This window comes from Zophobas morio, unplaced genomic scaffold (assembly GCF_036711695.1).
Source record: "Zophobas morio isolate AGI-343-1 ecotype UQ-CSIRO unplaced genomic scaffold, CSIRO_AGI_Zmor_V1 ptg000026l, whole genome shotgun sequence".
NCBI lineage: Eukaryota > Metazoa > Arthropoda > Insecta > Coleoptera > Tenebrionidae > Zophobas > Zophobas morio.
Window position 1 is genome coordinate 15,849,119 of NW_026972131.1, and position 18,605 is coordinate 15,867,723.

Genomic DNA, 18,605 nt, shown 5'->3' on the forward strand with positions numbered 1-18,605 from the left:
GTAAAATTGCCCTCTAAGTGCTGTTTAACTAATTTCAATACGTATTGTGTTAATTACTTCTATCGTACATGTCTCTAACGATGATTCCTTAATTGTCATATTTGTGATAATCGCTTCCTTAATAAAGATTGTTTAATAATACTTGAATGTTTTTCTGTCTTTTTCTTCTGCGGTCACGCTGACACATTTTAATGTCCAAAGACAAAAAAAAGATCGAATTTTGCATAAATAAAGTGTTGTATAAATTGCAACTTACCTTGTTTTGCCGCTTAGTTGAAACATGAATTATAACCTAATTGTCACTGACGTCACATGACAACCTTGTCCTAATGCACAGTCACTGTGAGCGGCAAAACTGAAACATACAAATTTTCAACTAAAGGATTCGTTAAAACTTGATATGGATTCTAATATGCGAAAAAAACGAGATGCTACTATTTACACAATATTTATTCTGAAAAAATATTTATCAAAATTCCACTATCTTTACACAAAAATGAAAATATAAACATTTGACGCTTTTCAACTCTTTGCAACAAATGTGATTATGTCATAAATAAAGAACAAGAATACATAGACCAGTGAAACGTAACTAAAAGATTAAGTATTTTAAAGAAACAGTGCGGCTTCCTAGAGAAGAGACCGCATAAAAACTGTAAAAACAACAGGGCTACATTTTTTTCTACGTTTGACTACAAATCTCATATGCATTTTAATATCTAGAAGAAACCAAATTCACCGGTTCAACGGTTCAGTGGTGAGTGATTAGGCTTAATAATGACCACCGTTACAACAAAGCGGGCTTTAAAAGTGCGAACTGGCGCGCATCAACCCGACTCGTAACCGGCAAAGTGGGTTCCTTTATTTAATAATATAGGGATGTACAGAACGGCCTGATAACCATCTTAATATTTTGTAAATTCGTTTTAAACTACGATATAACTGATATTAAATTCGGTAAGTGCGTACTCGTTCGCCGATTACTCATAAAGCTTTTCCTGCAAGTCGCAACGTGAGGTCGAACCGGCCTTCGGTTCGCCTTGGACGCGGCAAAATTTGTATGTTTGTTTGATGATCGTCGAAAAAACAGTTTTTGGTAAAAGTTGCAGAAGTGGAACTAAAGCGCTAGTGCCAAGGGCGAAACGTCCGTCGTTTGTCCGCGTAAAGGGCGAATAAAAAATAGGTTTTTTAAATTAATATATTTCTCTCCCTCAGGTTAGTCCTGGGCTAACAAAATGGACCGCAAGGACTCGTGTGCATATACTTAATTATATACAATAACAGCAAAAATTCCACTTCACAAACACAAAAATAATTAAGTGGTGCCGACAACCGACACCTTTCAGTCTGTTTCGTGTTGAATTTCTAATCAATAAGAGATTACATAAATAAACGAAATCCTTCACCTTTCAAAGAAAAAGCTCTGGAAAATGCGAAATGTGCCTTACATGAGTTCAGTACGGTCGTATAAAAATGAGGAAGGCACAAATGCACCGCCTCGTTACGAAGAGCAGAGAAGTTATGACACAAAAAAAATATATAAAACTTTAAAAATATATATAATATATCCAACTATGCATAACAATATATATGTTTAAATCAACTAGATTAATATACAAAATGATCATGTACAGCTAGCTAAAATAAAACAGTAAATATCATAACATCTCCACGTGATTAGTGCCGTTTCTAGGCCTAGTCTGCTCGCCACAGGGAAGACATAATATCGTCAAATGAAATAGCTTGCGTCTGTGTATTTCAGTTTCCATATCGAGAGTCCAGTGTCGTCGCCAGGCCTATCATTATAATGCAGCAAACAGTGAGGGAAGAGGTTGCACCAGCAACAGTATTATCTTACTACTAGGTTAGTATACTTAACGTAACCTCAAAAATTATAGCTTCTGTTCTCTACTTAATCATACCTTTTGGCAGTGACTTTGTCTCAGCGATTACAATCAATTTCACCAAATTCGTGATCATCTACAACACATATAAAAAAAAAGAAACAAAAAACAAAGATCAGCGAAAACAAACGTAACTATTAAAATTTGATGAAACTGTTTTCGATTTGTTAAAAAAAAAAGAACTAAATAAAAAAAACGGACAACGTTATTAAAATCACAGTAGAGACTCAGCTGAAATTTATGACTTAACGGCGACCACCCCAAGCTCCGGAAATCGGAGACGTCTGTGGCTCCTCCGTGTTCCTTCCGAACGATGGGAATTCGGTAACGCTCGCAGTATTGGGGGCCCTCTGTTCCCAAGGCCCGCCCTGCACGACAAATCCGTTGCTGTTGGCGTCGCGAGGCCGACTGCCGGTCAAAGTATGGTCGAGATGATAACTGAGAGTGTGTTGCTTTTCTCTAGTTTCCTGCTCTTCGACGTCTTGCAACTGTAAACAAAACCGTCACACGAACGTCCTCACCACGAAAATACCCTTACGTATTGTTCCTCTAGGTTAATCAAATGCTCTTTGGCGTCCACCACGTTCTCGTCCGTTCCCGTGATGATGACGATGTTCGGATCGGCGTCGTCCCCACGCGGGAACTTTATGTCCACTTTGTAGTCGTCCATTATCTTGCGAATACTGCGGCCACGAGCCCCGATAATCCGGGAGTGAACCCGGGAATCGATCTGCACCTCCTCACGAACGAGGTCGTTCAGCTCGTTCACGATCTTCATGATGTCGTCCTTGGCTCGGTGGGTGTTCTCCTCGTAACCCGTAATGGTGATGATTTGTTCCTCGGGATCGCCTGCAACGTCGCAATAAATTCACACTCTTAAGTAATTAATCAGGAAGTACACACCTTTTTTCGGGAAAGTAATTTGTACATCGTGGTCCTTCCTGATCTTGGTGATGACGGCGCCGCGCTTGCCGATGATCTTCGGGTGATAGTCCGGATTGACCTCGATCTTCAACCCGAACGAGCGCAGCTCGCGGTCCTTGCGGTCCGCCTCCAAGTCCTGAACCTTCTCCAACAAAGCCCCCTTGGCGCGCTCCACGTTCGCCGGCGGTCCCGTGATCTTGATGACGTCTTCTTGCACTCCCGCCGGCGACAGCACGATGTGGACGTCATACCTGTCCATCAGTTCCTTGACGTCGCGCCCCTTTTGTCCGATGATCGACCGGTGGAGGTCGAACGGAACGTCCACGTTGATGGTGATCGGCACCAGGTCCAAGAGAGCTTGCTTCGCCTTTAAGCAGTTCTCTTCTTTACCCGTGATGCGGATCACGTCGCAGTGGCGCACCGGTCCGCCGTTGATATCCCCGTTCAATTGCCCGTGGATGGGGTACTCGTCGGTGTTGTCTCTGTCCGGGAATTTGATCTGGACGTCGAAGTCGGAGGTGATGCCTTGGACTTTGAAGCCTTTGGCGCCCATTACGGTCCGGTGGTGGTTCTGGGGAATGATGCACTCGAGGGTGACCATGGATTCCAAGTCCTGGATGATTTCGTTGATTCGCTGCTTGGCGGCTTCTATGCATTCTTTCGAGCCTTTGAGGACGACGCGGTTGCTGTCGATGCCGGAACGAGGGAACGAGATCATCACGCCGCCGCATTCGTCGCTGATCTTGTGGAGGACTTCGCCACGGCGGGCCACGAAGTGCTTGTGGTGGCGGAGCTCGACGGACATTTCGCTTTCGATGATATTGTCCTGGGGGAAAAGTTAAACGGAGATTTAAATAAACCGAAATTTAAATAACTCACTATATCTTTGATTGTGGCCTGGAGGGCGGCTTTTGCTTCTTCGACGGCTTCCCTTTTCCCGATGATTGTGATTATTTCTCTGTCGTCGTCCGTGCTTGACGGAAAAACGATTCTCGCACCCGTCGAGTCGCGGATTTTCTTGATATTGGCACCATTTTTGCCAATCAGGAACTTGTGGTGTTGAGCTTTGGCACGTACCTGGAATCAAACACGTCAATTGGCACCTGGTTACCGTGAAGTTAACACCTACCTCTGCGGTATAACTGGCAAGTTGTCGTTCGTTAGCTAAATCAAGCAGTTGCTGTTTGGCACGATCCACGTCATCCTTGGGTCCCCGGATGGTGACCTTATCGCTCTTGCTGTCGGCACTAGGGAACTTGATGGCGACGCCGCCGCAGTCCTCCATTATAGAATGGATAAGCTTTCCCTTGGCTCCGATCAGCGAGTTGTAAAACTTGGGCGGAATCGTGATCTCCTCCGTCACGATGTTCTCGAGTTCGTCCTGAATCTTCCGGATCTTTTCGCGCGCTTCCTCGACGTCCTCTTTCCTACCCGTAATCGTGATGACGTCGTTCTTGTCGCCTTCCGCGGGCAGATCGATCTTCGTGTGCGTCTCCTCGCGGATTTTCCTTATGTTGGCACCACCCTTTCCGATAATGAACTTGTGGAATTGTTTGTAGATGGGTACTTCGATTTGATATGACGATTCGTTTAGTTCCTTGACTAACTTCTCCAAGTGTCTACAACACTTGTCGACATCCTCCTTCGGACCGCGGACTTTAACAATGTCGTTCTTGTCGGAGGCGCCGGGGAAGTAAATTTGTACTTGATTGAATTTCTCGCGGATTTCTTTGATGTTTTCACCTTTCGCGCCGATGATGCTCTTGTAATGGCGCTGCTCGATAACGACGTCCTTTTCTTTTTCGTTCTCTAACTTCCGTATCCGTTCCTCGAGCTCCTGCTTCGTCGTGTGGACGCCCTCTTTATGACCTTCGATACGAATCATACCGCTCTCGTCGATGTTTATCACCACGCCGAATTCTTCTTTTAGACGATTCACTGAAATCGATACCAAGAATCTCAATTAATATTGTTTTTACTTCCCGAGCGTAAGCAAAGGAAGTATTGTAATCGAGTCCGTCGGCCGACTCTCTACTTTTACGTTTTCTCGATCTTTCATGACCCCTAGAAGACGAAGAAATAGGTCTCCCATTTCCGTCTGTCTGTCCGTCCGTCTGTCCGTCTGTTGTCCCTGATTTTTATTAGACAGATAATCTCCGAAAGTACTCGACCGATTGTTGTGAAATTTTGTACTTATATTAAGAATATCATGTAGATGGTAAAACGCTAACCAAAATTTGTCTAATCATCCCCACCACTAAAGCGATGACGTCACTTCAAAATTGTACATAGTAAATGGGTTTTCAATTGTATAAAATAACATAGTCCTACACATGTAGTTTACAACTCTGAATCGACTTTTCACCCGAAACGTCCAGATTTTTGGAAAAAAAATCAAAATTATAAAACAACATTTTGAAATTTAATTTTTAATCTGCTAACCAGAATGCTTTGAAATGTTGCAGATGTTTTAAGGCTATAAAGAGCATCATAAATCTTTAGTCAAAAAATATTTGCTTATCCCCTCCAAAAACTTGATGACGTCAGCTCAAAAGTTTGTGGAATAAATCATATCTAAAATGTACAAAATATGATGAGTCTGTACTTGTGATCTATCACTCCATTCATATTTTTTGGATTTGCATATACAGAGTGACTCAAAAAAATTAATGAATGCGTAAATATATTTTATTGATTTAATCAGGAACTACAAAACCGAATGCTCTGAAATCTTGCAGATGTTTTAAGGTCATAAAGAGCATAATAAATGTTTAGTCAAAATATATTTGCTTATCCCCTGCAAAAACTTGATGACGTCAGCTCGAAAGTTTGCCGAATAAATCATATCTAAAATGTACAAAATATGATGAGCCTGTACTTGTCATTTATCACTCCATTCATATTTTTTGGATTTGCATATACAGAGTGACTCAAAAAAATTAATGAATGCGCAAATATATTTTATTGATTTAATCAGGAACTACAAAACGGAATGCTCTGACATCTTGCAGATGTTTTAAGGTTATAAAGAGCATAATAAATGTTTAGTCAAAGTATATTTGCTTATCCCCTCCAAAAACTTGATGACGTCAGCTCGAAAGTTTGCCGAATAAATCATATCTAAAATGTACAAAATATGATGAGCCTGTACTTGTCATTTATCACTCCATTCATATTTTTTGGATTTGCATATACAGAGTGACTCAAAAAAATTAATGAATGCGTACATATATATTATTGATTTAATCAGGAACTACAAAACGGAATGCTCTGACATCTTGCAGATGTTTTAAGGTTATAAAGAGCATAATAAATGTTTAGTCAAAATATATTTGCTTATCCCCTCCAAAAACTTGATGACGTCAGCTCGAAAATTTGCCGAATAAATCATATCTAAAATGCACAAAATATGATCAGTCTGTACTTGTGATCTATCACTCCATTCATATTTTTTGGATTTGCATATACAGGGTGATTCAAGAAAATAAATGAAAGCGTAAATTTATTTTATTGATTTACTCAGGAACTACAAAACCGAATGCTTCGAAATCTTGAAGATATTTTAAAATTATCATAAGCATGGTAAATTTTTGATCAAAATGTATTTGGTCGTCCCCACTAAAAAATTTATGACGTCACCCCAAAATTTTGCTGAAAAAATGCCATCTTCAATGTGTAAAGTATGATGAGTCCATACTTGTGATTTATCACTGCATTAAAATTTTTAATATTTGCTTATACAGGGTGTCTGAAAAAAATTAATGACGGAGTGAATTGATTTTGCAAAACTGAATACTTAGAAATCTTGACGTTTTGAAGTTATTGTAAGCGTGGTAACTGTTTAATCAAAATGTATCTCTTTATCAACCCCAAAAAAAATTCATTACGTCTTCTCACAATTTTGCTGAATAAAGTATATGATCTGACTACACTTTTAAAATTTTTAATATTTGCTTATACAGGGTGTCTGAAAAAAATTAATGACGGAGTGAATTGATTTTGCAAAACTGAATACTTAGAAATCTTGACGTTTTGAAGTTATTGTAAGCATGGTAACTGTTTAATCAAAATGTATCTCTTTATCAACCCCAAAAAAAATTCATTACGTCTTCTCACAATTTTACTGAATAAAGTATATGATCTGACTACACTTGTAACTAATCATTGCATTCAAATTTTTTAACTTGCTTATGCAGGGTGACTCAAAAAAAGAAATGAATCAGTCACTTTATTTTAGTGAATAAATCAAGAATTGCTAAACTGAATATTTTGAAATCTTGCAGATGGTTAAAATTGATTGTGAGCATGGTAAATTGTTAATGAAAATATATCTGTTTATTCCCCCGAAAAAATTCATGACGTCATCTACAATTTTTGCCAAAAAAGTTTAACTCAAAATGTGCAAAATATGATGAGTTTTAACATAAGCAACTGTGGCCTGTGGTTTAGTGGAGGTGGAGTGTGCAGTGCAATTAGAAGTTCCGGTAACAGATCCCGGCACTTCCAACTTTTTTCGCCCATCAAATCAAGAACAGCACTTCCGATTTTCGCAACAATAATGTTATAATATTTATTTATTTGTTATTGTGTGTTCGTGAATAAGCACCATAAATAGCAAATGTTGAAATTTTTTTTTGTGATCGGAAGAATATCTCTTAATCATTTTATATATTGTCAATACATGATTAACTTCGACTGTTAATGTTTATATATCGAGAGAAGCAGAGAAAAAGTACATATGCATTTGCTTCAGTTACGCCACTGACCGTGTCATTTCTTTATCGCACGTTGAGACATAGTTTATATAAACAAACTCCCAGCCATAGCAAAAAGCGGAAGTTGGAAACAACGAGCGGCGCGGGGGGAATCACTTGTTTGGGTGGCGAGACGAAACAGTTGCGATTGCGAAATGCGAAGCCAATTCGAAAAAAACTCTTGAAGAGTGAGTGTCATTGAGGATATATATCTCCAAATTTTAAAAATTGGACCAAGTTACAATAATTGTTGCCAGGTAAGTGCATATATTTTGGATTTGCATATACGGGGTGATTCAAGAAAATAAATGAAAGCGTAAATTTATTTTACTGATTTACTCAGGAACTACAAAACCGAATGCTTCGAAATCTTGAAGATATTTTAAAATTATCATAAGCATGGTAAATTTTTGATCAAAACGTATTTGGTCGTCCCCCCTAAAAAATTTATGATGTCACCACAAAATTTTGCTGAATAAATCCTATCTAAAATGTACAAAATATGGTGAGTCTCTTCTTGTAATTTGTCATTCCATTCAAATTTTTTCGATTTGCATATACAGGGTGACTCAAAAAAATTAATGAATGCGTAAATTTATTTTATTGATTTAATCAGGAACTACAAAACCGAATGCTTTGAAATCTTGCAGATGTTTTAAGGTTATAAAGAGCATAATAAATTTTTAGTCAAAATATATTTGGTTATCTTCTACAAAAAACTGATGACGTCAGCTCAAAAGTTTTCCGAATAAATCGTATCTAAAATGTACAAAATATGATGAGTCTGTACTTGTGATTTATCATTCCATTCATATTTTTGGATTTGCATATGCAGGGTGACTCAAAAAAATTAATGAAGGCGTGAATTTATTTTATCGATTTAATCAGGAATTACAAAACCGAATGCTTTGAAATCTTGGGAATATTCTAAAGTTATTATAAGCATGGTAAACTTTTGTTCAAAATGTATTTGTTCATCCCTCCTAAAAAAATTGATGACGTCACCCTTAAATTTTGCTGAATAAATCCTATCTAAAATGCAAAAAATATGATGAGTTTGTACTTGTGATTTATCATTCCATTCATATTTTTTAGATTTTCTTAAGAGGTGGTTCAAAAAAATTAATGAAGTCAATTTATTTTATTGATTAAATTAAAGGCAACACTTATTATTAGTATTACACCCCAACCAACCCAATTTGGTAGACACAAAATTTGTTAAAGGAAAAACTCGGTTGAAACATAAGGGTAGCACGCTTATTTACATCGACTTTAACATTACAGACCTGCATTTGTTTTATGCGTTCACTTGGTTCCGCGAATGTGAAATAGACATGTTTATAATCAACCAATTGTGAATTTCACCGTCAAGAATTAAAATAAAACCCAATGTTTTATATAATAAGCGGAAGTCGAAGCAATAAAACCGATGGTCGTTTTGTTTACAGTTTCTCTGTTTGACTCTCAAGTATGCTGTTACGCCTGTCATCTTAAATTAAGAATGTTTATACATACACGATTTTCAGCTGCCTGGGATACGTATACGTGAGTAAATTGTTTCGTTATTTTATTGATTATTACAAATCAATATTCAAAACGACCCAATTCATTTTCCCGAAAATTTGAGAATATAATAATTTTATTCTTAGTATTACACTACATCTATCCCAAACTGATATACGTGTCCTTGCAAAAATGTTGATGACGTCATCGCAATTTTTTTTTAAATTCCCACTACAAAAATGTAATGAGAAAAAACACAATAGGCATGCAGTCGTCAAGTTTCCGACAGCGAGGGAAGTACTGTCTAAACTCTTTAGACCAATTTTTTGTTCAACTAAGACTCACCGTTGGCGCCGCTCTTGCCGATGATGTGCTTGAAGAGCCTCGGGTCGACGTGCATCTCAATAAACGTGAGCTTCTTGATCAAATCCTTGGCCATCTTCTCGATCTGCTCCTGCGCCTTCTCCACCTCCTCGGGCGGGCCCTCGATCTTAATCTTGTCCTCCTTCTCCGTGAACTCGACGTGTACTTTGGGCAGGTTCTGCGTGATCTCCTTGATGTTCTGTCCCTTCCGTCCGATGATGTACTTGTGGATCCACGACGGTGCCTCCACGTCGCTAGACCGCACCGAGTTGGCCTTCTCGTAGACCTTGCTCAAGGCCAACCCTAGCTTGTCGTGCGGGCCCCTCAGCGTGATCGTGCCCGTGGCCGAGTCGCCTTGCGGCATCTCCACGCTCACTCCCGTCGTCTGGAGGATCTCGGCTATCGTCGCTCCCTTAGGCCCGATGACGTACTTGTGTTGCGATTTAGGAACTTCCACCGAAACGGTCGTGCACTTCTTCTCCATCTGCTTGTAGATGTTCTCGATCTTGGCCTTCGCCGCCAGCACGCCCTCCTTCTCGCCGGCGATGAAGATCTCGTCCTTCATGACGGACGGCGGCGGCACGTTGATCTTGGCGCCGGTGTCGGCGATCATCTGATTCAAGTACTCGTTATAAGGCCCCACGATGAACGGATGGTAGATCTTCGGGACGTTGATGCGCTCGGAGGCCTTTTTCGACTGCTGGTCGGAGGTGACGCGGATCTCGTGTTCGGCCTTCTCGATGCCCTCCTTCGTTCCGGTGATGGTGATGACGTCGGAGGTGTCGTTCATCGGCGGCACGGAGATCTTAGTGGCCGTTTGCTTCTCGAGCTCCTTGAGGCGGTCGCCTTTCTTGCCGAGGATCCAGCGGTGGTGTTCCTTTGGGATGGAGATCTGCTTGCTGGCCTGCGTCTGGAAATGGGTGAGGATCTTGCGGCGGGCTTCCAAGACTTCGTTCTGTTTGCCGGTTACGAGGAAAGTGAGCGATTGGTCTTTCGCGTGGGAGATCTCGATGTGGGCTCCGGTCTCCTTCATGATGTTAGCGCAGGTCTGGATTGACTCGCCCTCGCCGAACTTCTGGCTGCCGTCCAGTTTACGCTCCTCGAAAGGAACCCTAAGGACCACAGAAACCCTACGTAAGTACGACGGGAAGCCACCGGGACACCGGAAATTTCAAGTTAAACTGTAAAATTTTGAATTGAACCTCCATACACAAGATTAAAAATGCGTGTGGATTAATAAATTAATAATAAAATTATAAATAATTAATTTGATAACAGAGGGGATTACAAGCGAATCCCCAGGTCAAAGCGTTCTTATGGTTTTCGACCTCGACTATACCCATTACTTAACTACAGAGACGGCTAGAATAAGTTAAAGGGTCGTCCAAAATAAAAAGGTGCATGGGTGTTAAAATGTTTTAAAGTAAGGTAAAACCGCATCAAGCGAATAGTAGGATCTACTTCCGCCCGTACGAAGTGACAAAATACAGTTCTTCGTATGACTCGGACAGGAATGCTGTTGGGTCCCCAGAGGTCAACGTAATTTCCCGAAGGACCCAAAAGTGTCGTTGCAAATCCGGGTAGAACAAATCAAAGTCGCTTTTAGATAGAAACGACAAGCCTAGATAGAGATCAAGATAGGGAAATTAGAAAGCAATAAACGCTTAATTTCAGGAAGTGACAAACAACGAAAGCCTGCATCATCAAAACGTAAATTTATCAATTTGTCAATACGTCGATATTCCTTCGAGGTCGCGGCAATTATCTATGATGTTAGGTTTAGGGCTAATCGGCCGATAATATTCTGTGAGGGAGTGTATTTGTTTCGTGCATAATTAATGCTGGACTAACCGGAACACTTGGGTGATGACCGAGGAACCGACTCTCATCTTGTTGTTCCATTGTCCCATGGTGCTGTGATTTTGACTTTGTGTGTTGGATTCGGGCAAAGCTGGAAAAAGGTCATCGTAGCTCCGTACGGAAGGCTCGTAAGCCGCACCCTCTTCAATCACTGGTTGCTGCATTTTCGGATTGTCCTGTGTCGTGCCAAGTCGTTACAGCAACACTGAAACAAAATTACGTTCCCATTCAATAAAACAATAATCGATATGATGAATAAATACTAAACACGGATTTCGAGGGATTAAAGGATCGCCAGTGTCGAGTGTTGTACAAAAGAACGAATTATCACTTTGTTATATCATCGTTATCTGCTTATCTTATATCGTTTAAAAATCGTACTAATTGATTAAGAATGTGACGTAATCGATCGTCGCTGGGAAAACTGTTCTGAAACCGCCACGTGTTAGTGGAAATTCGCGGGAAATGCTAAGCATTGAATAACACAGAATAATCTCGAATATATCGACTATTAATAAACCAAGCACCTTTTCTTTTTTCCGCAAATTGCGCCCGTTCTTAGTGATAAGTAATACTTTGTAAGTAATTCATACCGGCGATATCCCTCGAGTGTTCGGATCTACTCAAAGTTTATAAAACAGAAACGTGCCAAGTTATTTGATCCTCTTCGGTAAACGCTACCGCTTTAGCTTTATCGTTGAGTTTGAAAACAGTCTCCTTTTAATAAAAAACAATACACGAGGGATAAGTAACGCACCGAGGTGTTCCGAAACCGAGCACCTCATTAAAATACTGAAACTAAGTGATACATTTTAGCGACAATATGTATTTAAAAAAATATATTCCGCAATAGCGTCCCTACATAATATAGATACCCTCGGAAGTTGGTAATTTTAGATTTGACGACCTTAAATAAAAATAAATCGCAAGTAAACACCAAAACATGGCTTTCTAAAAATTAGAAACACAATTTTGGGAAATTCGTTCGACGATTGAAATAGTTTTGTCAGCCCTTTTGCACTATTACCCATTTAAGGAAACAGATAAAGACGTGGTCGTCCTCAGTCCTTATCAACAATAAACATGTGTATCACTTTGACTACTTATCCACTACTATTTATCTAATATTATTACTGTAATCGTAAATTTATGACAGGATTAACGTAAATATGAAACCGTAACTTTTTCCAAGAACAAATGAACAAGCAATTCTATAAAACTCTGTTTACTTACAATGACTCGGCACGCATTAATTTAAACGCATTTTTAAACGTCTGCGATTAAATAACATTCGAACGATTTTTAAATCACAATAGATATTGACATAACTCGATGAGATAAAAGAAAAATTAATGGTGTTTAATCAACGATCGGCCAAAAAGATTCCGCAAGTTAAGGAATACGGTTTACGCACACGTGACGGTAAATAATAAAACAGATACGTTTTGTTGAGACTTGAGACTTTACATATTCTACGTTAACATTAAAACTGTTTCATTGTTGTTATCGCAATAAATCTTAGCCTGACGTGAACTCAAATAAAAAAGCATGAAATTTTCTTTATACACAGAACAAAAATATAACACAAAATAAAAATATTTATCAGATTTTTTTATTTCAAAAGAATAACTTCATTATCTGACGCGTCATTAATGTTCTGTATTATATACCAGAAACGAAATTTATAATAATTATGATTTTTTTCATTTAGTAATTCCTTTCATAAAGTTGGTATGGATTAGGAAACACACTTGACAAACTTCCACTTTATTTTTTAACAGAGTGGTTTGTCGTAAATTATGCACACTTAACCTGGGTAAAAAAAATTAAACGAGAAATTGCGTTCGAATTAATAAATATTAATCCAACATCCGTTTAAGATAATCGTCGTTATTGAAATTAATATACAAAATTAGTTGAAAAAAATAAGTTACTGACCCGTTATTTGGTTCTGCATAGTGCCAACAATTTGTTATTCTTTGTGATTTTGTATTTGTATCTATCAGTATTTTTAGATTCATGAATTTGTATTACGTTCTTGCCTTATGCAAACGTACACAATACGAATAAAATCGATTGTAGCAACAACAGAAAATAACTATATTGTAGTTCATAATTACCATTTTCAAATTATTTAACGACAATATTCAGTTTACAATTTCCCGTGTAATAGTTGCTGAAACTTTACCCACAAAGAAACCGCAGGATTTAAAGTCACCTTGGAATTGTTTATACGGGGTGGTCGGTAAACAATGCTGATATTGTCCGAATTTAATTGATTAAATTGACTACCTACTTTATTTATTTAATTAATGTCGTTTTAAACCTAACAACAAAATCTAGGAACCGAATTTACGACTTTTAATGGTCACACTTGAACAACGAAACATAGCTGATTATTCAAAAAAATTGACGTACATCTCGTTTACTTTCATAAGATGACATTTCAATAATTCGAGGCACTACACATATCCTTTGTGTCTCTAATTTATTTGTTTAATGATAAGTTTCCAGCGTTTGTGATTAAGATATAATTTAGTTTCGTTTAGGTTTCAAGACAAATTAAAAATTCACAGACGTCACCTTGACATTGTAAAACAGGTGTCGTTTAAAATGCTTACAAACTTTTCGGTTATTATTAAAAATATCTGGGGAACATCACATATCGTTTAATAATTGTGACAATAGTACATATTTTTAAACAAACATCAAATTTAACTTCGTAATTTCTGAGTAACAATTCAAACAAAGATATGCTTAGCAACGAGCAGTTGACGCAAATAAGTCAGTTTCATTAAAACATTAATGACAACTTTCTAAGTCACTGTAGTCAATTATGAAATTAGTTTTTAGTTGGCGTAATCAAATTAGGTGACATTTGCCCCAAAATGGCGGAACCCGTCAAACACCAAAATTCATTACGGCCAAAGCGATTTGATAAACTTCAAGTTATAATGTAATTTCGGGGTTTTGTTTAAACAAAATGATTTAGTCAATTTATATTTCCTATGGCCGCAGTCATTTTCTTGCGTTAAGCCTTTGTGTGAAAAATGGCGACGGGCGGAGCAATAAATAGTCAAAAATCAACGCCATCTTTTGAAAAATTTTAAATCCGTGCACCCCGTAACAGAGAGAGAAGACCGCACAAACAACGGATTAGAAAAAAATAGCAAAACTTGATTTTGTCTTTTGACGATTTTGCGAAATTACGTTTTTGCCTTGTCCGGAAATTTATACCAAGAACCCGGCCTATGAATAATTACGTTTCTTGGCAGCAACTCTGCAAACGTGCGAGCCAAAAGGGGGCGATTTTTCGCACTCGCGTCGACTATCGCACGAAATAAAGCACACAAGTCGCAGGACCGTATCGCACAAAATCCACCCCCGCTTTTCGCCGCGATCCTGTGACAAAATCCTGTCCATATTGTCGCAAAACCCACGAAAAAAAATCCGTGCACATGTGGCACAACGAGTCAAAGTTAACGCAGATAAGAGCGGTTCGCTGGTGTCTGGCCGAGCACAAAGCGAACATATGGAGGACAGGTAAAAAGTGTTCGGCACGTGAAAAGCTAAATAACAAGCACGACGGTCCGAACTCGGCACAAACGGACCGCATTAGCAATTGTTCGCTTCGAAAGCAGCCAAATTTACTTGCAAGTCAGTTGACGTGTCACTACATCTCAGCATGTTGACCTGAGAAATCAGGATGGAGGCAACGAAACGAGCAAAAGACCACTTACTGTACTGTAAAAACAGAGAATCCGTCCTAGAAAGAGTTGGATCTCCTAAATTTCTCCAGTTTTACTTGGTTATGTCTCGCTGAAACAGTAAATATTTAATTAGAAACGACGCAGAACACAACCACTGCACTCGTACCGACTGCCAAGCAGAAAATGAAGTGAAATGGAATGCTGGGCTGGCAGGGCAAGTGCCAACTTCTGTCACATCGGGGCCGAAAGTCACCTGCGGCCTGGCGGCTGCCAAACGAGCGCTGTGTCTACCGGCGGATAGGGGGCGGCACCCACGCCGCCACAAAACCTTGTAACATTAACATTAATCATTAAATAAACACTCTATTATGTAAACGCATCAAAACACACAAGTGTCTTGTAAAGGCGACCTTCACCCTGACAAGAACAAAATCCCTAACTAGGATTAAGGGTTCCATTTTAATTAAAGTGACATCGCCAACTCGACTATTATTTTATTTCATGTATTGGCAGTTGTCTAACAACCTACCAATAAAACGATTTAGGAGTCTCGAGTGTCACCATATTTAGTCAAAATTAGAACACCGCTAACTTGTAATATGCCGTTTTGTTCGACTAGAGGCATATCAACGGATTTCCGAATTTTTGTTATAAAAATGAAATTGAATAACATAGTCAACCCAACATACACAACCGGTCTCTGAATATCTGGTTGCATAACTTTGTTGTCACATTTGACATTTAGTTTATTTACAAATGATGGCAGGAGTGGTGCCGAAAAGAGCCACATCTGGAAGAAAACAATGGACTTTACATGGTAATTCACCCCCCAAATCGTGCAATAACACGCACTTCCTGCTAACCTACCGAAAAAACCATCCCAGCATGTGTACTTTCCCCCGTTCTCGTCTTCAACCCATAATTCCAAAACACTTTGTAGACGGCCCCCGAAGCTCCCTCAAGCGGTTACGAAGTCAAATGGCCACCGACGGTTGTCCAGAGTCGCAAGTTGTCTTAGCCAAACAACTCCTGGACGAACAATGCGGTATGTACAATTCTCCATGGTCCAACCCACACTCATTCCAACTTCCAGAAATAGAAACTGAAACAAAAGAAAACGAAAGACTGGGTGTGTACTGGCTGATCAAAGCATCAGAACAGGGTAATCTAGAGGCGACGGACCTCCTGAAAACGTGCCTGCAGACCGGAAAGGGAATCACTGAGTTAAACTATCTCGACGTAAAATCATGTATAGGTATGACCCAACACGAGAAGCTCGCGCGCAAAGCGGCGAGAGAAATGTTCGCGAGTTTATCCAACGGTGGCGAGTATATAACGTCCGACCAACTACAAAAAAAAATCCTGGCGATTGATCGTGAACAGGCGGTGGAGAGCATCCAGAAGGCGCCGCACCAAAACGGGCAGTTGGTTTGCGACGAAACTGAGTCCGACGAGGACACGGATTGGTGCCAGAAATCCGAAATTAACGAAAAACTCACCGAGGACCATTTAGTCTCTGCTGCCGTCGATTACTCCCATGGACATCTCCCAATAGTAAATCGCACGTTGTGTTTGTCAGATCCCGATCTGAAAGCTCTAGATCATATTCCTATGGTGCAGAGGTCCATCTTGCACCCGCTCCTAGCTCTAAAAATTTTATACTACAAACTAATCAAGTTCCTGGGGCGAGAATGCACGTTTTTCTTTCCTCTGGCTAAATCAGAAGTGCAGCTGCTGGTGCTAATGCTAGTATATGCACTTGTCAGTTCTGATAACATTCTCTATTTTTTTCCATTGGCGCTCTACTACATAAGTTTTATTGTGATGGTAGTCGTGACGTTCCAAATGTTACAAGTCAAACGTGAATTCCACGATTTTCGGCTGTGGTCCGGTTTGTTCATTTGCTACTCTGGAGGCGACTTAAATCCAGAAGATGCAGAGTTCCTCTACGTGCGAAACAATCTCAAACCGTATGGGTTATTTTTCAGTTCGTTGTTGGTTAATTTGCTCGTTTACCCCGTCATAGTCGAGCAGTGGATCCCCCAGTCTGAGTTAATGATAATTTCGTTTTGTTTGACGTTCGCCACTCTCTTAGGTTTCATGTATAAAAAAAGAGGTAAAACGATTTTCGACCTTTTGGTGTTTTTCAGTTTCGGGATTAACGTCCTAGCGAAGTACCCCTACGAGACTGACCCCGTGGTAGCGCAAGGTTGGCGCTTCTTAGATTTAAAAATCCCCACGTTTGCGAGCTATGTAGTCGGAAACGGTATCGAGTTTTGTATTAATTTTAGACTGTTGTTGTATTTGTGTATACCCCTTTTATTAGTGAGGATAGCGTCTAGACACAACTGGAAGGGTACCTACCAGGTGTTGATCCCCCACTGCGTCACGTTAAGTTGGCTACAAATTTGTATCATCAGCTCTCAAGGGGCTACAATGTTTGGGCTATTACGCGGCAGTTTAGCGTTAGTAGGAGTTGTCCTGTTTTTACCTCTAGTCGGTCTAACGAGTGTCATTTTACCAGCGGCAGCTTTAACAAAGTGGATCATAACATCTAACTTTATGTTTAGTATTTTTATCTTCGCCACCGTCGTCGGTTTAGGAGTAGTTTTATGTTATCTTTGTGCCCAAACTCGCTACAATAAAATCACAGCTTTCATTCAGATGGTGTCAGCAGTTCTTGCTGTGATCACGCTCGTGAAATCCGGTTACTACAAGAACGACGAACACTACTTTGACGAAAACAAATTACCGGAGTATCTGTCATGGGACGTTTACCAGAGGTTTTGCCACCAACCCGTCTGGCAAGAAGAAAATATAGCCCTAGCACAAATTAAATGTGCCGAGTTGGACAATTCACACATCAATTGGGACGGTTATATAAACGATATCAAACTCAAATCAATCTCTAACAGTTTCCAAACAATCTTCGACCATTTCCCTCATTCCATACGTCAATACTTGTATTGTTTCTACGGAGAAGAAAACAAAGACGATTGCGATAACTTTCCACTAGCCATCCGAGAAGAGTGTACTTCTTTTTACAGCGCCATCAAATCAACCAAGTCGTGTTCTCTCCAGAAATATCACTCGTACACGTTCGAAATTACAACAAAAGTTCAGTCGGGGATATGGGGCAAAAGCCCAGAAGTAACCCTCGTCGTTGACAATTATTTTAAAAACTTTACTCTTAATCTGAAACCGAACGACCATATTTGGTTCAAAGGGACGCTTTTTAACAACGAAATTGCGGGCGCGGATGGAATTCTAGGGGGCTTTAAAATTCACGTCAGGTTGGACGAGATGGGGTGTCTTGCTTGCAGTAATGTTCATCTAACAAGTATCACGAGGAAAGTGGAAACGAAGTTTGATATTAGTAGCGTTGTTGACGCACTCATCGTGGGTCTTAAGTTTATTTTAAATGTAATTTTAAGTCCTGTTGTAGTTCTCAAATAGACTGTTACTCACTTTGTATTAACTTTATGTTATTGTAATTTATTGATGTTAATAAATGTTATATAAATGTATTATGTAGTATTTAATTTTAATTTAAATCCGGTTTTAATTACCCCCTCCATGTTTTTCTC

The 18,605-nt window shown here is 39.5% G+C and overlaps 2 protein-coding genes across 3 annotated transcripts; one reads left to right on the forward strand and one right to left on the reverse strand.

The window, feature by feature from the left end:
* Positions 1–1,540: 1,540 nt before the first annotated feature.
* On the reverse strand, positions 1,541–15,277 carry LOC135136586 (vigilin). The gene is made up of 9 exons (XM_064065945.1): positions 15,185–15,277; positions 15,049–15,127; positions 11,300–11,513; positions 9,431–10,560; positions 3,958–4,766; positions 3,708–3,905; positions 2,808–3,654; positions 2,443–2,753; positions 1,541–2,392 (listed from the first exon to the last, which is right to left on the reverse strand). The coding sequence occupies exons 3-9, from the start codon at positions 11,470–11,472 to the stop codon at positions 2,150–2,152; spliced, it is 3,711 nt and encodes a 1,236-aa protein (XP_063922015.1). The 5' UTR covers positions 11,473–11,513; positions 15,049–15,127; positions 15,185–15,277; the 3' UTR covers positions 1,541–2,149.
* A 449-nt stretch (positions 15,278–15,726) lies between these two features.
* On the forward strand, positions 15,727–18,545 carry LOC135136587 (wolframin). 2 transcript variants are annotated; one of them, XM_064065948.1, is made up of 3 exons: positions 15,727–15,835; positions 15,959–16,063; positions 16,112–18,545. In XM_064065948.1, exons 1-3 carry the CDS (start codon positions 15,775–15,777, stop codon positions 18,472–18,474), a joined length of 2,529 nt encoding a protein of 842 aa, XP_063922018.1. In that variant the 5' UTR covers positions 15,727–15,774; the 3' UTR covers positions 18,475–18,545. The 2 variants fall into 2 exon arrangements, with proteins under 2 accessions (XP_063922018.1, XP_063922016.1); XM_064065946.1 differs by having other exon boundaries at positions 15,763–15,907.
* Positions 18,546–18,605: the final 60 nt, after the last annotated feature.

Bases quoted from the DNA above. Each gene is read 5' to 3' on its own strand.
- LOC135136586 (XM_064065945.1), bottom strand. From the start codon at position 11,472: ATGCAGCAACCAGTGATTGAAGAGGGTGCGGCTTACGAGCCTTCCGTA. The intron at 2,754-2,807 runs GTGTGTACTTCC...GCGACGTTGCAG, and splicing joins AATTACTTTCCCGAAAAAAG to GCGATCCCGAGGAACAAATC. The intron at 2,393-2,442 runs GTAAGGGTATTT...TTTTGTTTACAG, and splicing joins TTAACCTAGAGGAACAATAC to TTGCAAGACGTCGAAGAGCA.
- LOC135136587 (XM_064065946.1), top strand. From the start codon at position 15,775: ATGATGGCAGGAGTGGTGCCGAAAAGAGCCACATCTGGAAGAAAACAA. The intron at 15,908-15,958 runs GTACTTTCCCCC...AACACTTTGTAG, and splicing joins AAAAAACCATCCCAGCATGT to ACGGCCCCCGAAGCTCCCTC. The intron at 16,064-16,111 runs GTATGTACAATT...TCCAACTTCCAG, and splicing joins ACTCCTGGACGAACAATGCG to AAATAGAAACTGAAACAAAA.